The sequence below is a fragment of the Somniosus microcephalus genome, chromosome 1 (genome assembly GCF_052327205.1).
Source record: "Somniosus microcephalus isolate GS21.2 chromosome 1, FLI_Smic_1.0, whole genome shotgun sequence".
Taxonomy (NCBI): Eukaryota; Metazoa; Chordata; class Chondrichthyes; order Squaliformes; family Somniosidae; genus Somniosus; species Somniosus microcephalus.
Genome location: NC_140987.1, coordinates 171578428 through 171603326, shown reverse-complemented (window position 1 = coordinate 171603326; position 24899 = coordinate 171578428). Strand labels below are relative to the sequence as shown.

Below are 24899 nucleotides of genomic sequence, written 5' to 3'. Positions count from 1 at the left end.
CTCAGAGGGCGGGATCTGAGGTGGGTCAGCTGTCAAAATAGCAAAGATTGACCAGGTAGGAAACCCACTGTCAACCCGCCTCCACATGAGTCTCCCAGGTGTCGGGTCTGTCTGCGCAGAACAGACCCGACACCAAGCGGCGAGGGAGACAATTTAGATAATTACATTTTGAGCTTACCTTCTAATTTTACGTGCTCCCCCACAGGTTACCTGCTGCTCGGGGAACACGACAGCTTACCTTGTTGTCAGTTGAGTCTGCTTTGATTTATCTGATTAACTGACAGCTGCAGAAGTGGTATAAAGGATACCACGTTGCAGCATTTCAGTTTCAGAGCTCAGAAACTGTTGGTTACTGCATTTGTAAGACATATAGGGGGAAAAATTGAGTTGCGCCCCCTTTGAGGCGCTAACTTCGCTAGGGCACTATTTTAGCGCCCTGAAAAAATGAGCACCCCCGCTGCCGAAATAGAGTGGTAGCGCCCCAAGAGGGAAGCGGGGTGCTACTGGAAGCGCCCCGCGTCCCTCTTGGGGCGCTGCAAGGGAATATCGCGGTGCTAGGTGCTGCGGTATTGCAGGCCTTCCTCCCCTTCTTAAAGGGGAGGGGCCTTGCGCAGCGTGACCTAATGCTCAGCTGGGCCACCGGGAACGGAGTGCCTGCAAAAGAGCCCGGCACTCGAGAAGTGCCGAGCTCATGGAGTACAGCCAGCACTCCGCTGGGGGGGGTGCTCAGGAGGCCAGGGACGGCAGCGGAGGCGGGTGCTGGCAGGCGACCAGCAACAAAATGGCCACCTGACACCTCGCCTTTAAATAGCACCGCCCCTACCACAGGTAGGGCCCCCTGACCCCGTTGGACATAGCGTCATGGGGCGCTAACCTCCCGCTGAATTTCGCGCTAACGGGAGGCACAAAGCAACCGAATTTTTCCCCCATAGAGCTTTCTGTAGCTTGCAAGTGTTTAGAGCCAATTCTCTATCCAGTGGCACCTCATTGGAACAACCTCTCTCATCATTGACGGATTTGCTTCTGTCATCTCTCCGTCACCTACCATCTATTACATCAGAATGGGTACGGTTTACACTCTCTCACCTTGGTCCTCAGAATCTGACCACGATGAACCCCAACACCAGCAGAACTAGGCACCCCAGCAGCAACAGCAACAACCTTCTCCTCAACCACCTGATGCTGCAGAGGTCATCAGCGCATGGCTGGACTTCGCCAGAGGCGCTGCCCCCAACACAGGGTTTACAGGCAGAGGATCAGCTTCCTCAACATGATTGAGCAGCAGTGCCAACGGAGGCTTAGGTTATGGCGGACATTTGCAGATTGCTGGAGCAAGAGGTGCAGCCCAGAGGAATGGGTGGACACCCCTTATCAGTAGCTGTTAAAGTCACCCTTGCCCTCAACTTCTTCGCCTCAGGCTCCCTCTAGGCATCTGCAGCAGACATTTGCGGCATCTCTCAGTCGGCTGCACACAGATGCATTACACTTGCCCTCTTTGACAAGTCATCAAATTATATCAACTTTGCCACTGATGAAGCCAGTGCTGCTGAGCGTGCGTAGAAACATAGAAGATAGGAGCAGGAGTAGGCCATTCGGCCCTTCGAGCCTGCTCCGCCATTCAATGAGATCATGGCTGATCATTCAATTCAGTACCCTGTCCCTGCCTTCTCCCCATATCCCTTGATCCCTTTAGCCTCAAGAAATATATCCAACTCTTTCTTGAATATATTTAATGAACTAGCCTCCACTGCCCTCTGTGGCAGAGAATTCCACAGGTTCACCACTCTCTGGGTGAAGAAATTCCTCCTCATTTCAGTCCTAAATGGCTTACCCTTTATCCTTAGACTATGACCCCTGGTTCTGGACTCCCCAGCCATCAGAAACATCCTTCCTGCATCTAGTCTGTCCAGACCTGACAGAATTTTATAGGTTTCGATGAGATCCCCTCTCAATCTTCTAAACTCCAGTGAGTATAAGCCCAATCGACACAATCTCTCCTCATACGTCATTCCTGCCATCCCAGGTATCAGCCTGGTGAACCTTCGCTGCACTCCCTCCATGGCAAGAACGTCCTTCCTCAGGTAAGATGACCAAAACTGCACACAATACTCAAGGTGCGGTCTCACCAAGGCCCTGTACAACTGTGGCAAGACATCCTTGTTCCTGTACCCGAATCCTCTTGCTATGAAGGCCAACATACCATTTGCCTTCTTAACCGCCTGCTGCACCTGCATGCTTACCTTCAGCGACTGGTGCACAAGAACACCCAGGTCTCTTTGCACTTCCCCTTCTCCCAATCTATTGCCATTCAAATAATAATCTGCCTTCATGTTTTTGCCACCAAAGTGGATAACCTCACATTTATCCACATTATAGTGCATTTGCCATGTTTCTGCCCAATCACCCAACCTGTCCAAATCGTACTGGAGTTTCACGACATCCTCCTCACAGCTTACCCTCCCACCCAGCTTTGTGTCGTCTGCAAATTTGGAGATATTACATCCAGTTCCCTCGTCCAGATCATTAATATATATTGTGAACAGCTGGGCTCCTAGGACCGATCCTTGCGGTACCCCACTAGTCACTGCCTGCCACTCGGAAAACGACCCGTTTATTGGCTTTGAGGCTCTGGCTGGATTTCCACGGGTGCAGGGCATAATCGACTGCACACATGTGGCCATCAGGGCACCCCATCATAACCCAGCAGTGTTTATCAACCACAAGGGCTTCCACTCCCTCAATGTGCAGCTGGCCTGCAACCAAAGGAAGATCATTGTCCATGTGTGCGCCAAGTTCCCTGCAATGACTCCTACAGCCTGCGCTAATCCACCGTTCCTCAGCTGTTCACACCTCCAAACAGTCTTTCCCCCGGCTGCTTGGTGACAAGGGCTATCCACTAAAGACGTGGCTGATGATACCTTTGAGGAGGAGAACAAACGAGGCTGAGGAACATTACAATCAAAGCCTCATCTCCACCAGACGTGTCATAGAGCAAACAATAGGCATACTGAAAACACGCTTCAGATGCCTGGACAGATCGGGAGGAGCCCTGCAGTACGCACCAGCCAGGGTCTCCAGAATCGTTGTGGTCTGCTGCGCCCTGCACAACATAGCACAGCAACGAGGATTAGTGCTGCAGGTGGAAGAAGGCACAGAGCGCACAGCCACTTCGGAGGACGAGGAGGAGGAGCATAAGTTTGAGAATGAGGATGATGAAGACCTTGAGCAGCTGCCGGTACCAATGCCACCAGTACACGACCATATTGCTGCCCGTGAGGCCAGGAATCACCTCATCATGGCCAGATTTAGTTAAGTTCACGCAAAACCGACATGTGGCTGCCACATGCATTGCCACATTGGCATCAGCCCACATCTACGCCATCAACCATCCCTACAATGACCAGTCCTATCTTTTCAATGTTACCACCATTGATGAAGATTAAAATAGCCCTGACTATCCACTCTGCCACTTCCAAGTATCAACACATTTGCCAAGAACCACAAAGTTCACGCATGAAAAGATTTAATGGACAAAATCACATTAACAGAAACTTGTCAATAACATTGAAAGAAACACCCAAGTGACTACCCTTGTGACTCTATTTGTGTGGCATCTTTCTTTTCCGAGTGTTTCTACGTGGTGCAACCCCTGTTAGAGGCATCCTGCTCACTTCCCTACTGCATCTGCTTAGACACCTTTGGCGGTCGTCCTCTGGGTTTTGGAGCCTGTGTGGGCACTGCCAAACTGTGCTCCTCCTGTGACTTAAGCAGTGGCAGAGTCGGCCATCGCTGTCCGTGGGGGCATCTGGGGATCTGACTGAGGGGTAGGCAAGGGGCTTGAAGTGTGAGTGCTTGGAGAGATGCCCCCACTTGCATGTGCCCTCCCACCATCATCCCTCTCATGGGTCACCCGCACTTCTTTGCTAGCAAGTAGCTGGAGAGCACCTTGCTGCACATCAGTGGGGCCATGAGGACCCATGTCTACGTTAACATTCCTCCTAGCAAGGACATCTATGCGCCTCTGGTTTCTCTCCTCAATAGATGCCCATCTATCCTCCATAGATGCCCATCTATTTTAAATTGAGATCATGTGCTCAAGCGACTGGCGCATTACATCCTCCATGCAGGTGGCCATCCTATCCATGGAGGAAACAACAGTTGCAAGTGTGTGCGCCATGGTGTTAGTCATGCTTGAGATGGACTCCTCCATTCTCTGCACACTTGCAGTCACCGCGGTTGCAAAACCTGTTGGAGCCTCCTGCACTTGTTGCTCCAGCTCCAGGACCGCCCTCTTCCTTGATGGTCCCCGAGGTTCACCGTCTGCATGCAGCTGAGCAGAGCTAGGTGACTCCTGCGCCCTCCAGAGTCTGTCCCTGTCTCCACCATCTCCTCTTGCTTACTTGTGACTTGAGACACCAGGTGACAACACTACTCTATCTCGCATACAGCCCACTAAGGTGTGCGTATCTGCGCTGGTGCTGGCTTGCCTTGTCAGAGATCTGCGCCCTCAGAGGCTGGAGCCTCCTCTGAGGAGTCCTCTTGATGGTCCTCATGGACATTAGGGGGTGCTCTTGGTGGACTTGTGGCAGAGTAAAGACATCAGTTAGATAAATGATATGTCCATTGCATACAGATACCAATAAGTACATTATGAGCAATCAATTCCTGTTGACATCAGCCCCAATATGAGTGACCGATGAATGACATGTAGGTTAATGGGAAATGATTCTGTAACCACGTTGTTCTGATGAGCCCCTCTCTCTGTCTCCCACTTCCAACTGATCCACCACTCCAGTGATCTCCAGGACTGCCTCCTCTGCAAGAGTCAGAATGACGAGTGATTGAGGGCCACCTCTTGTTCTCCCCCTCTCCCTCTTGTTGTGCGTTCTCTTCTCCTGCAAGGAGGGAAAGAAGAGAAGGTTGAGTGAGAGTGATGAAATGAGTGTAACGAATGGATGTGTTAGATCTTTATAGGGAGACTATAATGGAGTGGGGTGGCTGTAACAAGTAGCCTCCTTTAGTGTTGCTAGTTGGTGTCATTACATTAGGATGAGGGTGAGTGTTCGGGGTGCATAGTTAGATGGGGATGCAATAATGTAGCTGGATAGAGAGGGATGGCTGAAGGTGTATGGGATGTTGCATTGAGTTGCGCTGTGCAGGAGTAGGGTTGGGAATGCTGAGTGATGGGGAAGTGATAACAGACACAGCAACATGAAGGTAAGTGTGGCTTTATACTCACTTTTCCAGATCGTAAAAGACCATGAAAACGCTTGCGGCACTGAAACCAGGTCTTCATCACCACACAGCTGCCCGTTACCTCCTCAGCTAAATGCAGCCAGGCTGCCTTGGTCTCCTGAGGTGGTCTCTTCCAACCACTGGCAGGGAAGAGAACCTTCCTGCATGCTCTTGCTCCCTCTACAAGAACATGGAGGGAGTCATCACTGAATCGAGGTGCAGCCCTCTGCCTTTGTGAGCTCATTTTTGGAGTTGAACAAGCTATCTCAGCAATGGTCATTTCAAATTCAGGAAGTGGAATGAAGTGGGGCCATGGGCCCTTTAAATAATCCGGCAAGAGAAGCGTCAGCGCTGACGTCACCTGACCTGCATTTTCTAATAGGATCGGGGAATGCGACGGGCGGGCTTAACTAGGCCCATTAACGTAAAATCCTTTTTTTCGGCGGGCTTCAGTAGGCAGTGGGACCATATCCCGACAACAACCTCTCCCACCCTGAACCCGCCTTGGCTGGCGAAATCACGGCCTTATTTTCCAAGGAGTATGTGGCCTCCTTATTCTTCCTACCAAAATGTACCACCTCATACTTACCTATATTGAAGGTCATTTGCCAATTACACACCCATTCTGCAAGTTTATTAATGTCTTCCTGTATTTTGTCACATTCTTCCTTTGCATTAACTACAATCCCCAATTTAGTGTCGTCTGCAAACTTTGAAATTGTACGTCCGATTCTTGAGTCCAAATTGTTTATGTAAATGGTCCCAGCATCGATACTTTTAGAACACCACTTCCCACCTTTTGCCAGTCTGTGTAACTATCTTTAATCCCCTACTCTCTGGCCGCCAGTTTGCTATCCATTCTGTTACTTGTCCCTGACTCCATATGTTCTGACCTTAGTCATGAGTCTACTATGTGGTACCTTATGAAACGACTTTTGAAAATCCAAATATATTACGTCTACTTCATCACCCCGTCTACCCTTTCCATTACTTCTTTAACGATTTCAATAAGGTTAGTCAAGCATGATCTTTCCTTTTGAAATCCCTGCTGACTACTTTTTATTATGTTTTCAGTTTCTAGAAGTTTTTCTTTTACATCTTTGAGTAAGGATTCCATTATCTTTCTTACATCCAACATTAAGCTAATTGGTCTATAGTTCCCTGAACTTGTTCTAGCTCCCTTTTTAAATATAGGAAGCACATTAGCTATCCGCCAGCCTCTGGCACTATTTCCTTTTCTAATCAATTTTTATATATATCTAATAGTGCCTCTGATACCTCTTCACTAACTACTTTTAATATGTGCGAATGCAACCCAAGGGTTTTATTCTCTCTAAGTTTGATTAGTTTATCAATTGTCTTCCCCCCATCTAGCTTAAATGTCTTTGGAGATGAAATTCGATTAAGCTGAAAAACAGGTGCAGGCAACGCGAAGCGCGATTTTCCCACCGCGCCCATTCAAAGTGGTGATGGAGTGCTGATCTCAGTGCTAAACGCACTGCTGGTTGGCTTAGCGCGCAGCAGGAGAGCCAATATCTGGTGCAGTCTACTGGCCAATAAAATTTTGCCTAGGCTCTCTGCACCACTTAAAGGGGAGGTGCTTTATTACAGAAGCGCCTCATTGTCAGTCTGAAGCTATGGCTTAACAGAGAAGAGAGAGGGAAAGGAGGTTCTTAGATGCAGCACTGGAAGCCTTGGTCCTGGGGGTGCACAGAAGTCGTCAAGTCCTCTACCTGCAGGGGGGCAGGAGGCCTTCCAAGTAACACGCAAGAAGACAGTGGGAGAAGATAGCACAAGCCATGAATGCCACCTGTGTCGTCCCCAGGACCTGGATCCAGTGCCACAGGAAGTTTAATGATGTCACACGAATGGTTAAGGTGAGCGAATGCACCTTCAAATGCCATATCTCACCAACTGCACCATTAGCCTCACGCACTGCTCAATGCACCAGACCATCCATCACTCACTTACCAGCAATCAAGACTCGTACTTTACAATCATAGCTTTACCTGCACATACTTACCACTGCTGCAAGACTCACACCTTGCACACACTGCTAGCTATTCTACCACGGCAGGCATATCACCCAAACACATTGCACCACACTCACTGAGACATTTCCCTTTCTCTTGCAGGCAAAGGTGGCACCCAATAGATGTGAGCAATAGCAGAGGGGCAACCCGACTTCAGAACCTGACTGAGCTGGAGGAGACTGTGCTGGAGATCATTGAAGGGACCGTCACTGAGGCCGTGTCAAGCGGCGAGGTTGAAAATATTTGTGATGATGTTATGCTCATATCACCTTCTCACATCCCAGTTCCGCTTCATCCCACAATCTCTTCTTGCTTACAAGTTGCTGATGGTGTAACCATGCACATCTTGCTTCCCCCTCACCCCTCACCAAAACCTGACCCTTGTGCCTTTCTCCTTTCAGATACCCAAGAACTGCCACCAGCCCAGCCTGTCTCCGACGTTGTGGAGGAAGAGTGAAGGAGACGAAGCGGCACCGTCACTCGATCTGACACTCCCAGGCACCAGCTCAGAAAATGGCATTGCACGTACTTTAGAGGGTAGTATAGAGGCGGGATCTGCACGTGGTGAATCACCGGGCACGAGTTCTTCACAGGACTCAGATGATGACTTTGATGGGACGGCCTTCAGAAGAAGGGTGATGGGCATGCACACACAAATGCTTGGTGCAATGGCAAACCTGCCAGAGAGCCTCTTGTCAGTGTCGAGGAGCATGGAGGAGTCTGACTCCAACATTGCACAGGGCTTTGTGCGGAGCTTGGAGCCCATGGTTTCCAGGATGGAAATGATGGGCAACTGCATTAGCGCATTTGTTAACCCAACCATGATGCTGGGTGTGATGAGCAATGTTGCAGTTTCCATTGCAGCAGAAGCGGAAGCGACCCAACATTTGAATGCTGCAGTGCAAGCTCAGACTGCTCCCAAGCAGTCTCAGCTTGCTGCCATGCAAGCTCAGACTGCTCTCATGCAGGCTCAGTTTACTGCCACGCAAGCTCAGATTGATACCATCGAGGCTGGGTTTACGAGTGTGGAAAGGGGCTTGCAGGGTCGCACAGCAGTCCACAGACAGCTAGGAATGTTGAGGCGCCACTGCCATTCCGTCAGTACCCTTGCTGCTGCCTGCCAGCAAGCCAGCCCAGACTGTTGCCGCTCATGCCGAGGTGGTGCAGTCTACAGCTGGGCCTTCTTGGCCCAGAGCTGCTCGGGGTCGTCCTGCAAGACCATCTGTAGTTTCCCCCACAGGAAGTCAGCAGCCTTCCACCAGCCATGCTGCAGCGACTGGGGTAGCACTGTGTAGGAGCACTAGAGTAGGCAAAAGAATACGAAAGATAGACTTTGTTGTGTAGTTTTGCATTGATTAATTTATAAATTATGTTTGGAATGTTTGTTTTGTGGTAGCTCTCATTTCAGCTTTGTGCCCAAGAGGACGCTGTGATGTTCCATAGCAGAGGAATGGTAAAGTGGGGAAGTCGAGAGCAATGGGGATCAGGGGGTTTCATTCAGGGGAACCAGATTCCGATGAGGCACTTACGGACAGCCCATCCGGAAAGGGAATCTGCAGCCGGCCTCCCCCCTTCCTCCTCTTCCTCCTGAAGTGATCGCAGAACCCGTGCTGCCAAGGGCTGTGCCCTCATGATGGCCAAGTTGTGGCAGCAGACCACCACAAAATGGGGCACCCGCTGTGGCGTGTACTGGAGGGCTCTTCCCGAGCGGACAAGGCAGCAGAACTGTTCCTTCAGAACCCTGATGGCTCTCATTTCATGAGCGCTGAGCACAAGTAGTGGGGTTGCGGAGGGGAGTCATCAGCCAGGTATAGAGCAGACAGACCTTGTCTCCGAGCAGCCACCCTCTGGTTTGACGTGGTGGCTGGAAGATTGCTGGCACACCGGACTGGCGCAGGATGAAGGCATCATGACTGCTGCCAGGATACTGGGTATTCGCCATCGTGATGTGCTGGGCATGGTCGCATGCCAACTGCACAATAAGTGAGTGGTAGCCTTTGTGGTTGCGGTACATCTCGGGATTGATATGCGGTGCCCGCAAAGCCACATGTGTGCAATCGATGGCGCCTGTATCATGGGGAAGCCTGATATCCTGGCAAACCACATGCACGCTCCTCCTGCCTCTTTCTCTTCAGAGAGAAGACAATGAAGTCCCTTCTCCTGGAGTATAGAGCCTCTGTGACCTCCCAGATGCAGTGATGGACGGCAAACTGGGAAATATTAGCTTTGTCTCCTGCTCCAGACTGGAAGGATCTGGTGGCGAAAAAATTGAGGGCCACGGTGACCTTGAGGGCCACTGGCAGTGCAGTCTTCACCCTGCTCTGAGGCTGCAGGTCTGGCAACAGGAGTTTTATGTGCAAGAATATATAATGGTCCAGATTTTGCTCTCAGCGGCAAAGGAATGGCGCTTGCTGTTCACCTCACTGACAGCTGCCCACAGACTTTTTGCAGGCTTGTCATCTGAGATTTCCTCTAATCCGTTGTCTTTTCCAGCACAGCACCCTCTACTGGGGGGGGGGGGGGGGGGGAGGTGTACATGTGTGTGTTATGTAGGTCAATGTTGCAAGCATTTCAAAAACAGCAACATCCCACGAACAGTCATGAGATAATCTGTTTTTGGTGGTCGTGATGGTTTTTAGTGCAGACCTATTGGGCAAGTACCCACGAAAACTCCATGGTGCCACCATGGGATCTTTAATGTCTATTTGAATCACAGAAACAGGTCGACAGGGCCTCAGTTTATCAGCTAATCCAAAGAACAGCCCCTGTGACAATGCAGTACTCCCTCAGTGACATATAGCCTAGGCTTTCCCTGCCCCTGTTGATTGGATTACACTTCTGGCAACGCTGGACTTTTTTCCATCCTTGCGGTGACTCCTGGCTCTGGAGTCAACCACTTCCGCCAGGGATTTGCTGCAGCCTGGGCTGGAGACTTGCTGTAGCAGGTCTTAGGTGGCCCACCACAGTGGGAGGAAGAGGCAGCTGTTTATTTTTTTTTAATTGAATAGGGCCTATGCAGACCTGATCTCTGTAAGCTTTTGCACAAATACCTTATCTTCTCATGCCCTGAGAGCCCCTCTACTAACTTCAGGACACTGGAACCTAACTGATTCCAGGATCCAGCATTTCAAAAGTGCAAATGGCAGGAAACATGGTGGCGAACATATTTCTCTCATTTAAATGTAGTTACCATAAGTCCACCCACATATGGGTGTGTGCAGTTTACCTCAATGGGCTTGACCACAGGAACATTGAAATAATTTATTTAAGGTTCTGGCACATCTTCCATGGCAATGCTCAAAGTGAGTCAGACAGTATGCTGTTTTATAACAAAATGGCAGGGCTGTTGGGCTTTGACAGCATGGGGGGAATTCTTTAGTGTGACATTGCTGTGGAGGGGGAGCCAACGATTTGGCAGAACTGTGGAGAATGAACCTGACGTACAGCAGAACTGGGTGATGGAATGTGAAGTTTGGTTCACTGGTGGATTCCTGGGGTGGGGGGAGTTTAACCCCCTCCCTGATCGGCAGAAACCAGGCGGGAGCAGTTAGAATGGAGACTTACCCGCTGGCCTCCTGCCCAAGCCTGTTGACTGCAATTTTACACAACAGGGAAACTATCTTCTGTGATGCAAGTGTCAGTGCAACTTACCATTTTATGGTTTTTTTTGGCCTGGCCTGGTTGAATTCAAGAACATAAGAAATAGGAGTAGGAGTAGGCTATTCAGCCCCTCGAGCCTGCTCCACCATAAGATCATGGCTGATTTTCTACCTCAACTCCACCTTCCCGCACTATCCCCACATCACTTGATTCCCTTCATAACCAAAAATATATCAATCTCAGTCTTGAATATAATCAGTGACTGAGCATCCACAGCCCTCTGGGGTAGAGAATTCCAAAGATTCACCACCCTCTGAGTGAAGAAACTTTTCCTCATCTCAGTCCTAAATGACCGACCCCTTATTCTGAGACTTTGACGCCTAGCTCTAGACACCCCAGCCAGGGGAAACATCCTCCCAGCATCTACCCTGTCAAGCACTGTAAGAATTTTAAATGTTTCAATTAGATTACCTCTCATTCTTCTAAATTCTAGGGAAAAAAGACCTGGGGCAGGATTTTCATTGGGCCGTGGAGGCAGGATTGGAGGCGTGTGGGGGGTTAAAATCCTGAAATCAGGGGGCACGAACCCATCCCGCCCCCAACCCACCTCCATGCCAGTTTCAAAGGAGATGGGTACCCGACCCGCCTCCCCGAGGCGGGAAGGGGATTAGTGCCAATTAACTGCCTGTTAACAGGTAGTTAACAGGCAGTTTTTAGCCTAATCCCTATTTTCATTGGTGAAATGTGGGATTCCCGACGGCTCCAAACCACGCCAAGTTAGCGAGGCAGGCTGTTGGGATGAAGGGCTTGGAGGGGTTGAGATGTCCAGTGTTCAGGTGAGTGATGGGTGCATGAGTGCAGAGGTAAGTGTGTTTGGTGTGTTTAAAGTGTTTAAAGGAGTTTTACTTACCTTTACGCCTTCCTTCCTTCAGGTCTCGGGAGTCCCTCATCTCACCGGCACAGAAAGCAGAATGGCCCGCGATCTGTCAAAAATTGCAGCATTCAGCTTTCTGTTCCGGAGAGATCTCTAAATCATCCTGAGAGGAAGGAATTAACTTGGAGTACAGATTTTCAGTGTTTGACAGCTTCAAACAGCTGTCAATCGCTGATATTTCATCTGTCAAAAGGTCTTGACAGATGAAATATCAATCTGTGACGTCACCTGTTGCCAGGTGGCCCTTAATTGGCGGGCTCAACAAGGTCAATCAAATCAAAATCGCGTGGGTTGGCTAGAACTCGATGGAGGCGGGACTACAACCCCGAAAGTTGTAGTCCTGCCTCCTACCCGCCTCCTCAATGAAAATCCAGCCCCAGGTCTCCTCAATCTCTCAATTTGTATAGGTGATCCAACAGACTGGTGAAAATGTTGTAAATATAAATTGCTACTTCTGCTGTAACTGCTGTATAAATAAGTATGTGGGCTTAATTATTAAAGTTTTGTACAGGAATCCTATCCGAAGGCCTAGAAATTCGGTATAGCCGCGTTTGGGGCGCTAGTCCTGGCGATGCGCAAAGTTTAGCGCCGGGCGCAATTTAGCACCACCTAGCGTGATATTGAGTTGCATCGCCCCTAAAGGTGATTGCGACGCTAAATCAGGCGCTGAACGCTACTCTTAAGGTGCTAACCCGGCGGCGCAACCCAATTTCGCGGCAGCGGGGCGCAGCGAAGGTGCTGTCAATAGTCACTATCCCTAAGAGACACTGGCGCCGGCCAGCTCTTAAAGGGGCAGATCAATTGGCATCACCAGACACACTCACTGCCTTGTAGGCCTACAAAGCGGTGGGAGCCTACCTGTGGCGCACCAGCCTAGCAAGACATGGAAAGGGTGAGGCAGAGGACGGAAGGCCTCACTGATGGGGCATTGGATGCTTTGGTTGGCGCAGTGGAATCAAGGCCAAGGAAGATGGTCGGAATGTGATTTATGTTTTGGACAGTCTCCCGGGTGTGAGAGGCAGTTATGTGTCAGTGTATTAGTTTTGCTTTCTGTTGCCATAGCTTTCTCATGTTTGAAGGAACCACATTTTGTGTAATGAAGCACTTTCTTCATTTACAATGGCCATGCCTGCTATTTACATGCATCTTGCCCTTGACAGGCTTGGGGGTATCAGACCGGTTCCATTCCTGTTCTTGGAATGGCAGCAAGCATTCCGTGAGAGGGGCCTAGAAGCTACTTCTGATCAGCCTCTGACACGCAGCCTGAGAAGAGCCGCTCGCGTAGAAGTTCAGGCCAGCAGGCATCTTCTCAGCCACCGACAGAGATGTCCTGCACCTTATCTGAGGCTGCAGATCTGGCTGAAGCAGCTGGCACAGCTCAGTCACCACCTCCTTTCTAAATCGCAGCCTTCTGACACACTGCTCCTCCGGCATGTTCATGTAGGAAAACTGCTGTCGGAAAACCCTGCCAGCGTAAGGACTGCTGTGGTGATGTCTGTTGGCCCTCCTCCGTCTGGCCATGCCCGCCCCCCTCTCCCAGCGTCTCAGTGCCCTTTCCAGATGATTCAGCAGCAGGACGTTCCCCTCCAATGCAGCCCCCATAATAAGTGCCCACAGGAAGGTTCCCCGTTGTCAAGGCTCACCAACAGCAAGGTGATGGTCAGAAGGCTGAAGATCATCTGCCTGCGCTGGCTCAGTGGTCAAATGGCTCTCAGTTTGCAGCTCAGCAACTCTTTGTAGCTCTCGAGGAAGTTGTGATCCAAAAATGGCTGCCGCTTTTAAACCACACCAGTCCCCTTTAAATAATGCTCCTCCAGCCCGAGAGCGACTTGGTAAGGTTCCAGGTAAGCTGTCACTATTAGCGCCAGGCGCTACGGAGGGGGGCGCCACTGAATTTCTGGTCTGGGGCGCCCAAAAGGCATTGCACACTCAAATGACGTCATAATCAGCCTGCGCCCATGAGCGGGCGCTAAGATTTAGCGCTGGCGCTAAATGCATGCTCAATATGGGGCGAGGCGCTAGGCGCCCTGCGCCCACCTGGAAATTGGCTAGCGCCCCACTTCTCGGCCTCTTTAGGCGTTAATCGGTGGCGCTAACAACCGAATTTCTCCCCCTTCATCTATTAAAATCCATCTTTTATGCCTATTTTTGAGTTTCATTTAAGATGATCCTGGCAAAATAATTAGCATGTTGTGGCCTATTGATGTACTATGGTTGTTAAAATAGTTTTATTAGCATCCATGATGTAACTGCAATTAGCAGTAAGTTAAAACATATAATTTACTTTAACAGGTCAGCTGGAAGTCATAATGGATCGCAGACTTATGCAGGATGACAACCGTGGCCTAGGCCAAGGTGTCAAGGACAACAAAGTTACAGCCAGTTTATTCAGAGTTTTGTTGGAGAAAAGAATCGGAGTAGATATGGTAAGATGAATTATGCAAAGCCACTATCAATTTTCTGAAGTATGACTAAGAAGTGTATGTTACTGGAAATTTTTTTTAAAAACTCAGTGGTGATCAGAGAATCGAATACAGCAAGTAACATTTAAATCATTAAATTTTCTTAAGAATGCTTATGGGTATGCATATTACAATGACGAGTGAATCAGGAAAATACGTCATAGGATATATTTTTCTTATTTGCGTCCTTATCAACGTTGGATGCCAGCGATGGCTGTGAGTCACTTTCCAGTATTGCTAGGGCCATGGGAGAGGGGGGATGTTTGGATTGTTTAAATGAGCAGAAGAAGAAAGTCAGACTTTGAAAGAATTGTTATGCCAGTTCTGTGATACTGCGAACCCACTGCAGAATTATAGTCAGGAGATTCTTCGAGGTGCCAGGAAGGGCTCGGGCTTGGGCTCCTGCCTAAAATAGCCTGACAGGGTCAGGGACATCAACTGTGGGGAAGTGGAAGTTCTGTTCCACTCCAAATCTACAAGGTCACAGTAGGAATTTTAGGCAATAATATTCTATTGGTCAACCTTAGCTCAGTAGTAGCACTCTTGCCACTTGTCGGAAGGTCATGGATCCAAGCCCCACTCCAGAGACGTGAGCAACTAATCTAGGCTATTTGAGTGAAGTACTGCGGGAGTGCTGCACTGTCGGAGGTGTTGTCTTTCGGATGAGACCCCATCTGCCCTCTCAGGTGGCTGTAAAAGAACCCATGACACTATTTGAAGAAGAGCAGGGGAGTTCTTCTAGTGTACTTTCCCTCAAGCAACACCACCAAAACAGATTATCTATCTCATTGCTCTTTGTGGGACCTTGCTGTGTATAAATTGGCTGCTGTTTCCCTACATTACAACAGTTACTCAACTGCAAAAGCAGTTCATTAACTGTGAAGTTCTTTGGTACGTGCTGGGGTCATGAAAGATGCTATATAAATACAAATTCATTCTTCTTACTATTTCTGTGCACATGTGTAAACTGACTCCATGGGGGTGATTTTCATTCAGAAGCCAGGAAGGAGGTGGGACTACAACTTTCGGGGTGCGGCCAATCCACGCGATTTTAACTTGATTGCCCCAGCGGGCTCAACAGGCCAATTAAGGGCCACCCGGCAACAGGTGATGTCACAGACTGAAATTTCATCTGTCAAGACGTTTTGACAGATGAAATATCAGTGTTTCACAGCTGTTTGCAGCTGTCAAACACTGACAGTCTTGCTTCTAACCTGAGTCTTTCTACACAGACTCAGTTAGAAACCTCACCGGCACAGAAAGCTGCAGGCTGTCACTTTTGACAGATCGCAGCCATTCTGCTTTCTGTGCCGGTTAGATAATAGACTCCCGAAACCTAGAGGAAGGAAGGTTTAAAAGGTAAGTACAGGTAATTTAAACTTCTTTACACACTTTAGACACACCAAACACACTTACCTTTGCACTCATGCACCCATCACTCACCTGAACACTGACATCTCGACCCCTCCAAGTCCTTCAACCCGACGGCCCGACTCCTCTAACTTGGCGTGGTTTGGAGCCATCGGGAATCCCACACTTCAAGCTTTAAAATAGGGATTAGGCTAAAAACTGCCTGTTAACTACCTGTTAACAGGCAGTTAATTGGCACTAATCCCTTCCCGCCTCGGGTAGGCGGGTCCCAGTGCGGGGCGGGTACCCGCCTCCTTTGAAATTTACATGGAGGCGGGTTGGGGACGGGATGGTGTCGGGACCCCTGAATTCGGGACTTTAACCCCCCGCACGCCTCCAATCCCGACTCCACGGGTCAATGAAAATCGACCCCCATCTCTACGGATGATGGTGCCCAGAATTGGACGTAGAAAAACATAGAAGATAGGAGCAGGAGTAGGCCTTTTGGCCCCTCTAGCCTGCTCTGCCATTTCATGAGATCATGGCTGATCATCCAAATTCAGTACCCTGTCCCTGCTTTCTCCCCATATCCCTTGATCCCTTTAGCCTTAAGAAATATATCTAACTCCTTCTTAAATATATTTAATGAATTGGCCTCAACTGCCATCTGTGGTAGAGAATTCCACAGGTTCACCACTCTCTGGGTGAAGAAATTCCTCCTCATCTCTGTCCTAACTGGCTTACCCCTTATCCTTAGACTGTAACCCCTGGTTCTGGACTCCCCTGCCATAGGGAACATCTTTCCTGCATCTAGTCTGTCTAGTCCTGTTAGAATTTTATAAGTTTCAATGAGATTCCCTCTCGTTCTTCTAAACTCCAGCGAGTACAAGCCCAATCGACCCAATCTCTCCTCATACGTCATTCCTGCCATCCCAGGTATTAGTCTGGTGAATCTTCGCTGCACTCCCTCCATGGCAAGAACATCCTTCCTCAGATAAGGCGACCAAAACTGCACACAATATTCAAGGTGTGGTCTCACCAAGGCCCTGTACAACTGCAGCAAGACATCCTTGCTCCTGTACTCGAATCCTCTCGCTATGAAGGCCAACATACCATTTGCCTTCTTAACCGCCTGCTGCACCTGTATGCTTACCTTCAGCGACTGGTGCACAAGGACACCCAGGTCTTGTTGCACTTCCCCTTTTCCCAATCTATTGCTGTTCAGATAATATTCTGCCTTCTTGTTTTTGCCACCAAAGTGGATAACCTCGCATTTATCCACATTATACTGCATCTGCCATGCATCTGCCCAATCACCCAACCTGTCCAAATCATACTGGAGTTTCTCAGCATCCTCCTCACAGCACACACGCCCACCCAGCTTTGTGTCGTCTGCAAACTTGGAGATATTGGCCCAGAAATTCGTGTCGGGGGCTTCCCGCGGGTGCAAGCCCCCGACCTACACTTACATTGCGCGCCGGCAGTTGAGGCCTGGGCCTGCGTGGATTTCCTGTCTGTGGCCCGGTCCAGCTTCTGGCGCGCTGTGCTTGCGTGATCCAGCGGCGTACTTAGTGCGATGCGTCGGCTGGGATCACGTGAGCACTGGGCAACCAATTGGAGGAGGGAAAAGTCCATTCATGAGTTTGACAAAGAACTGTCAAACTCATGAAAACTCCGGGCGCCCAAAACAGTATTTAACCTTAAAATAAATTTGAAAAAAAATCACACGATTTAAATCAACTATAAATAACATTAAATAACTATTTTTAACAATAATTTAAATTTTTGAAAAAAATAATTTTATAAAAAATCGGGGCTATAAATACACTTACCTTACTGTAAAGTATTTAAAAATAATAAACCTGTGGAAAAAATGTTCTAATTTTAATTAATTGACCACTTACCTTTTAAAATGAAGTCCATACGCCTGGTTTTTAAATCTGCTAAAAGTAGAGGCCTTCATGCACGGGCAAACCTGTATAAAAATTTTTAAAAAAGGAAGTTCAACGCGCACGCGCAGACTCCTGCGCGCACGCGTTCAACCTCTGAACCCCTTGGTTCAGAAGATCGGAAATGCCGGTTTCCCGCGCATGCGTAGTGCATGCAAGAAACTGGCACTTCCATCGGGTCCACGCGTGAGTACTCCGTCCGTACTCACGCGTTGGGACCCGAATTTCTGGGCCATTACATCTACTTCCCTCGTCTAGATCATTAATATATATATTGTGATTGGCTGGGGTCATAGCACCGATCCCTGCGGTACCCCACTAGTCACCGCCTGCCACTTGGAAAAAGACCCATTCATTCCAACTCTTTGCTTCCTGTCTGCCAACCAGTTCGCTATCCAAGTCAGTACCTTACCCCCAATCCCATGTGCTTTAACTAAGAAGGGTAAGAGGTAGGGGCCCAGGATGGGTTATTAGGTGACTCCAGGGATGGGTTAGTGCAGAGATGGAAGGAGAAACCATTTCTAGAAATGCTTTGATTTTATTCAGAATAGGCAAGAATGGAACCAAGTAAGGGCAATCCCACAGAGTTGGCCAACACAGAAAAGGAGTTGGAGGTGGATGATGTGGGAGCTCATGTTGAAGGCAGGAAGAGAAGGAGGGGTAATGCACCTTTTTCACCTCGCATTGAATGTCATTCGTGATCTTGATTAGTGCCATTTTGATACTGTGGGGGACTCAGAAGCCTGATTGAAAGGATTCAGACAGAGGGCTGCAAGAAAGATGGGCACAAATCTGGAAGGTAACATTCTGTTCATGGAGGTTGGAGAGGAAAAGCAAGTTGGAATTGGGTTAGTAGTTGGCAGGGGCAGAGGGTGTGTTTTTTCAGAGGAGAAGTAGTGCCGATGGCTTTTAAGGGGAGAGGACAGGCGCTGCCATAAGGATACAGTTTACGATATCAGCTAGCATGGGAGCCAGGAAGGGAATTTGAGCGGACAGAAGTTTAGTAGGAATAGGGTTGAGGGAGCAGGAGGCATGTCTCATGGACAAGTTGAGCTTGGAGAAGGTCAGGAGGAGGACGGGGCTGAAACTAGGAACATAGGAATGGGAGTAGGCCATTCAGCCCCTCAAGTTTGTTCCACCATTCAATTAGGTCAAAGCTGATCTGTACTTCAACTCCATTTACCCACTCTTGATCCTTACCTAACAAAAATCTTAGTGAGCTCAGTCTTGAAAATATAAATTGATCCAGCATCCACAGCCTTTTAGGGAAGCGAGTTTCAGATTTCCACCAGCCTTTATGTGACAAAGTGCTTCTTGATTTCATTCCTAAATGGCCTAGCTCTAATTTTAAGATTACGCCCTCTTGTTCTGAATTCCCCACCAGAGGAAATAGTTTCTCTATCTACCCTATCAAATCCTTTAATCATTTTAAATACCTTGTTCAGAACACCCCTCAACTTTCTAAAGTCAAGGGAATACAAGCCAAATGTATGCAACCTGAACTCATAATTTAACCTTTTAAGCCCTGGTATATTTCTATTGAATCTGAAGGCAGTACTCCAGATGGGGTCTAACCAAAACTCTGTACAACATACTTTTTAATTCCAAGCCTTTGGGATAAAGGCTGACATTAGTGTATTATTACTTTTTGTACCTGTGCACTAGGTTTTAGTATTTGTGTACATGGATACCTAAATCGCTTTACTCCCCCACAACTCCTCGGGCTAGAAATTCATCTTGGGCGGTGACGCAAAACAGGCAGTATTGGATCGTCAGTCTGTTATACGCAGTGCCTAATATTCAGTTATTTGCAGTCAGGTGCTGCGGATAATGGGCAGCCGATCCGATACCGCCTGTTTTGCGCCACCGCCCGAGACGAATTTCTAGGCCCTAGTCTTTCACCATTAAGCTGGGATTTCAGGGTTAGAGTTGCTGGGCGGCTAGGAGAAGTTTTAGCTGAATGGGCAAGGAAAGCAGCAGAGGCAGCTAAATGGTCTCTATCTTGGTGACAAAGTCCATGAGCATAGAAAAAGGAGCTTGGAGTTATCATTACCCTCCAGGATTATCCAAGGAGAGTGAGCAGCATTGGCAAAGGGGAGCGATGCCTGATAGAGCTTGATATGGTGAAGCTAAATCTGCCAAAGCATGACTAAACCCGTTGTGTGCCGTGCACATTCAAATTTTTGCCCCTTGGACGTGAGGGAGAAATGTTGGGGGACAACAGCAAGGATGGGAGACAGTTGGTTGAGCAAAACAGTAGGCCTTAGGGGAATGTTCGCCACCTAAGAGCTGGTATGAGTACCTTTTGGCCCCAACACTTTTGCAGTGAAAAGATAATCAATCCTGGAGGGGAAAAATTTCATTCATTTTGACATCTTAGACGCCCTTCGGATCGGAAGAAACATTTTGTAGTCGTCTTCTCTTTTGCTGAGGAAGGGTCTCCTTCTGTGCTGTAAAATTCTATGATTCTAGAAGAGCAATAAGACTCATTCCTATTCTCAGAAGACTGGGTTGTCAGAAAAGATTAGAAAAACTTAAGACGTTTAAGCCTTGAAAGAAGACGAAAGAGGACTTTATTAAGTATATTTAATACTAACTAGAATACAAATGGTTAATTCAGAACACTATTTCACATTAAACTATGACTGTAGAATAAGCGACCATAGATATAAACTAGTAAAAGAACTGCATTGGTTCAAGGAGAAGGCCCACTATCAGCTTCTCAGGACAGCTAACGGTGGACAAGAAATGCGGCTTTGCCAGCACCATCCATGTCCCAAGAATAAATTATTTAAAGTTCAGGACTGATGGCAAGAATAGCAACAACAGTAACATTTATACAGCACCATTAACATAGAAAAACATCTCAAGGCACTTCAGAGGTGTAAGTAAAATGGAACATGAGGAATGGTGGTCAAAAGCTTGTTCAAAGAGGAGTTTTAAAGGAGGATAGAAAGATGGAGGAGCAGAGTTTAGGCAGCTCAAGGCATAGCCTCCAATGGTGGGGCAAAGAGAGGGAGGAAGCACAAGCCAGAAGCAGAGGATGGAGTGGGCCAGTCTCCCTTTTCTCACCTGAAAAGCTTGCGTCCAGCAATTGAAAATCTGGGGAGGGAAAGGTACCTTGGCCACCCCATTGACACCCAAGCCCCGGCTGATAAAAAATGAAACAGGTGGGAGGCTGTTTGTATGCAAATCAGGGTTCCTATAGAGTTGTAGGACTCCAATTGCAATTTTCAGGTACAAATGGGCACAATGCACAGCGTGCATGCTCCACCAGTTGTACTAAGCATTGAGCAGGGCCTGCTGGAGGCTCCTTAAAAACAGCCCAGGAAACTTTCCATTTTTTTTTGCTTGTCCCACAAGGACCAGCATTCCTCCACCACACCGCCCCCCCCCCCCCCACATGACTTTTCTTCCCCTGGACCAACCTGGTGGCCAGCTCAGCATAAGAGCTAGCCAATTTCCCGCCCTCCCAGAACTGGCAAGCTGCAGCAGCTCACTAGTGGCATGCTAATGAGGCCCATGCCTCAAAATGGCTCGGGCTTCACATCGGCTTGAACAGGTGGGCAGAGCGACTGCTCCATCGACTTTGTATCTGTTTTGGACACTACTTGACAATTGCACCTAGAGAGTTTGGGGAGGAAGATTGTAGGGCTGGAGGAGTTACAGAGATAGGGAGGTGCAAGGTCATTAAGGAATTTAAACACAGTGAGAAGAGTTTTAAATTTAGGCATTGCAGTACCATGAGCCAATGCTGGTCTGCAAAGACAGAGTTGATGAATGAGCATAATTGGTGAAGAATAGGATATGCGCAGCAGAGTTTTGAGCAGCCTGCAGAAGTCCCTTTAAGAACTGCTGGTTAGGCTGCTCTACGCCAAGTACCATTAGTGGAGCGAACATGGTGCATGCTCCTCTCATTGGTATCTGGAAATTGCCTTGAGGTTCTATGTATGTCATGGAAGCTCCATTTGCATACATTGAGGTGCCCTTCTGAAACAGGCCGACTATTTCCAGGACCAGACAAATGGCGAGAGGTAGATCGATAGTGGGAATGGGACAGTAAGTAGTACACTGCCATTTTTCCTGAAAACAACCCTGTTCCTGCCAAAAACGAGGACAAAATTGGCTCCAACGGCTTTGATTTTCCCAATGTTTAACTGGAGGAAGTTAAGATTCATCTCGGGCTTAAAATTGGACAAGCAGCCTGACAGCAGTGGAGGAATCAAGGGGAATTATGGGTATCATCGGTGTACATATATAAGCTGACCCCTGGTCTGCAGATGGTGTCACCAAAGGACAACACGTAGATGAAGAGGAAGCGGAGAAGGAGCCAAGGTAGATACCAGGGTCATGGTGTAGGAGCGGAAGAGAAGCCAATGCTAGATGATTATGATTAGATAAATAAGAGTGAGACCAAGAGAGAGCAGGTTGACCGAGGAGAGGCGCTGGAGGAGAATGGTGTAGTCAATTGTGTTGAAGGCTGCAGAGAGGTCGAAGAGGGATAATACACCAGGGTTACAGTCAGAGAATGTTGTTCTTGACTTTATTTAGGGTTATTTCAGTGATATGGGGGGGTTTCAAAAAGGGATGATACTTTGTATGTTGGTATCTGTCATTCATTTCAGTATCAGGAATTTGTATATGAATGACATCTTTGTGTAATGTCAAACATAAATGTGGTTTTATTGTTTTGCATCAATAATGGCTGACATGAAAACAGCCAAATAATAAGTTCCATGTTTTCCCTAATCACCCAGTGTGAAAGGTGTACCTTTTAATTTTTTTAAATCTTCATATATAATTAAATCTGTTGGAGCTATCTATGCATACAGTTAAAGTCTTGTGTCCAGTGTGGTGCTAAGTTTATATGAACACAAAGTATAAAGTGAGAAAAGGTCAAATCAATTCCACCAATCCCAATTTCCTCTCAAAATTTGAAAGAGAAAGGTTCCTTCTAAAAAAAATCCTATATTTCTATTTAAGACGCTGACTGACCTGTGTATTTCCAGTATTTTATGATTTAATTTAAAATTTTCAGCAATTGCTTTTTTTCTTTTTATCTCAGTTTTTAATTCAGGTATCTAATTTGCAATTAACACACTTGAATCTTCTTTAAATGCCTCACAAAATAATAGTGCAGTGAATAAAAGTATGTAACCCAACTGAAATAAATAGCAAAACAGCTTAAGAAGCCTAATTTAACTGAATATGTCTTAATACTATATAATATTAGTGGTTTCTGCTATATACTGCTTTTAAGTAATGGTGTAGCTATCCTTTTGATAGTAATCGTAACTTATTTCTACTTGAATTTCTGTGGAGTTCTCCTGATTCCCTGAGGTAACTTTGGCAGCAGATTAGTGGAACCCTTGGAAAAATGGTATAAACAGCTTTTTAGAAGTTTGCACCATTTCTCTGGGTATTCTGCTGATCTCCCACCAGAGAAACCCCCTTAAAATTCCAGGCAAATGGTCTTTGCATGTTTGTAAATGCTTTGATTTTTCTCTTTCTGCTTGTTGAGATTGAGAGTTATACCTTGTTTTCTCATCTCTTTTCTTAGCAGGATGAAGGTAATAAGGCAATGAGTTATCCCTCTTTGTTGAGCCACAAAACATGTTCCTACCTGAATCACCCAGTCATTCCAATGGCTGTGAACCTAAATGTTGATGGAATTCCTCCACTATTAAGCTTATTCAGTCCTCTCGCTTCATCCATGCCATGTGATATGCACATACTTAACCTGAGAACAATAGAAGGAAAGGTAAGGCCAATATTTTTGGTGTAATTCTAAGCATTGATAAGTTTTGAGTGATAAATCTATTATATGTTAAATTTGGTACATGGGGTGCATTTCACAGAGAACTAATTTATAAGTACCTGCAACAACAACAACTTGCATTTATATAGCGCCTGTAACATAGGATAGCATCCCAAGGTGCTTCACAGGAGTGTAAAAAATGAAAGTGAGCCAAAGAAGGGGATATTAGAATGGGTGATCAAAAGTAGCTTTTAAGGAGGGTCTTAAAGGAGGAGAGAGAGGTGGAGATGCAGAAAGTTTTAGGGAGGAAATTCCAGAGCTTAGGGCCTAGACAGCTGAAGGCATGGATGACAATAGTGGGGTGAAGGGAGTGGGGGAAACACAAGAGGTCAGAATTTGAGGAACGCCGAGTTCTTGAGGTTGGAGGACTGGAAGAGGTTACAGAAAAGGGAGGGGCTTGAAGGGAGGGATTTGAACTCGAGGATGGAAATTTTGAAATTGAGGTGTTACCAGGAGCCAATGTAGGTCAGTGAGCACAGTGGTGATTGGTCAGTGGAGTTTGGTGTGGGTTAGGATACAGGCAGCAGAGTTTTGGATGAACTCATGTTTATGAAGGGTGGAAGATGGGAGGTTGGCCAGGAGAGCATTGCTACAATCAAGTCTGGAGGTAACAAAAGTATGGATGAGTGTTTCAGCAGCAGATAGACAGAGGCAGGCACAGAGACCAGTGTTGTTACGGGGGTGGAAGTCAGTGGACTTTGTGCTGGAGAGGACATGGGGTCGGAAGCACACCTCAGGGTCAAATAGAATGCCTAGGTTCAAACTGTCTGGTTCAGCCTGACACATTAGCCAAGAGGGGGATGGAATTGGTGACGAGAGAACGGGGTTTATAGCGGAGGCTGAAGAAAATGACTTCAGTGTTCCCAATGTTTTTAATTGGAGGAAATTGCAGCATATACAGGACTGGATGTTTGGACAAGCAGCCTGCAAATCAGAAGCGGTGGCGAGCTCATGAGAGATGGTGGTGAGGTAGAGCTGGGTCTCGTCACTGTACATGTGGAACCTGACGTCATGTCTTTGGATGATGTTGCCTAGCGGCAGCATGTTTTTATGAAATAAAAGGGGGCCAAGGATAGATCCTTGAGAGAGTCAAGAGGTAACAGGGTGGGAGTGGTAAGAGAAGCCATTGCAGGAGATTCTCTGGCTACTAGATAGGTAAGAGTGGACCAGGCGAGGGTCGTCCCACTCAGCAGGGGTTCAAGGAGGATAGTGTGGTCAACCATGTCAAAGGCTGCAGGGAAGTCCAGAAGGATGAGGAGGGATAGTGCAACACAGTGACAGTCACGGAGGATGTCTTTTGTGACTTTGATTAGGACCATTTCTGTGCTATGGTAGGGGCTGAAACCTGATTGGAAAGGTTCAAACATGGAGTTGCGGGCAAGATGGGCATTTGGGAGGCGACAATACGTTCAAGGACTTTGGAGATGAAAAGGAGGTTGAAGGCATGGATGACAATTGTGGGGTGAAGGGAGTGGGGGAAACACAAGAGGCCAGAATTCGAGGAACGCCGAGTTATAG

The 24899-nt window shown here is 47.6% G+C and overlaps 1 protein-coding gene across 2 annotated transcripts in view; it reads left to right on the top strand.

Annotated features, from left to right (window-relative positions):
* The window catches only part of man2a1 (mannosidase, alpha, class 2A, member 1), a 355305-nt gene that overhangs the window by 304593 nt on the left and 25813 nt on the right, over positions 1–24899 (top strand). The window contains exons 19-20 of one of the 2 annotated variants that reach the window (XM_085987444.1): positions 14095–14228; positions 23127–23324. In XM_085987444.1, coding sequence (XP_085843570.1) covers positions 14095–14228; positions 23127–23324 — 332 coding nt within the window. Of the gene's footprint in view, positions 1–14094; positions 14229–23123; positions 23325–24899 lie in introns of both variants that reach the window. The other variant, XM_085987435.1, reaches the window with a different exon arrangement.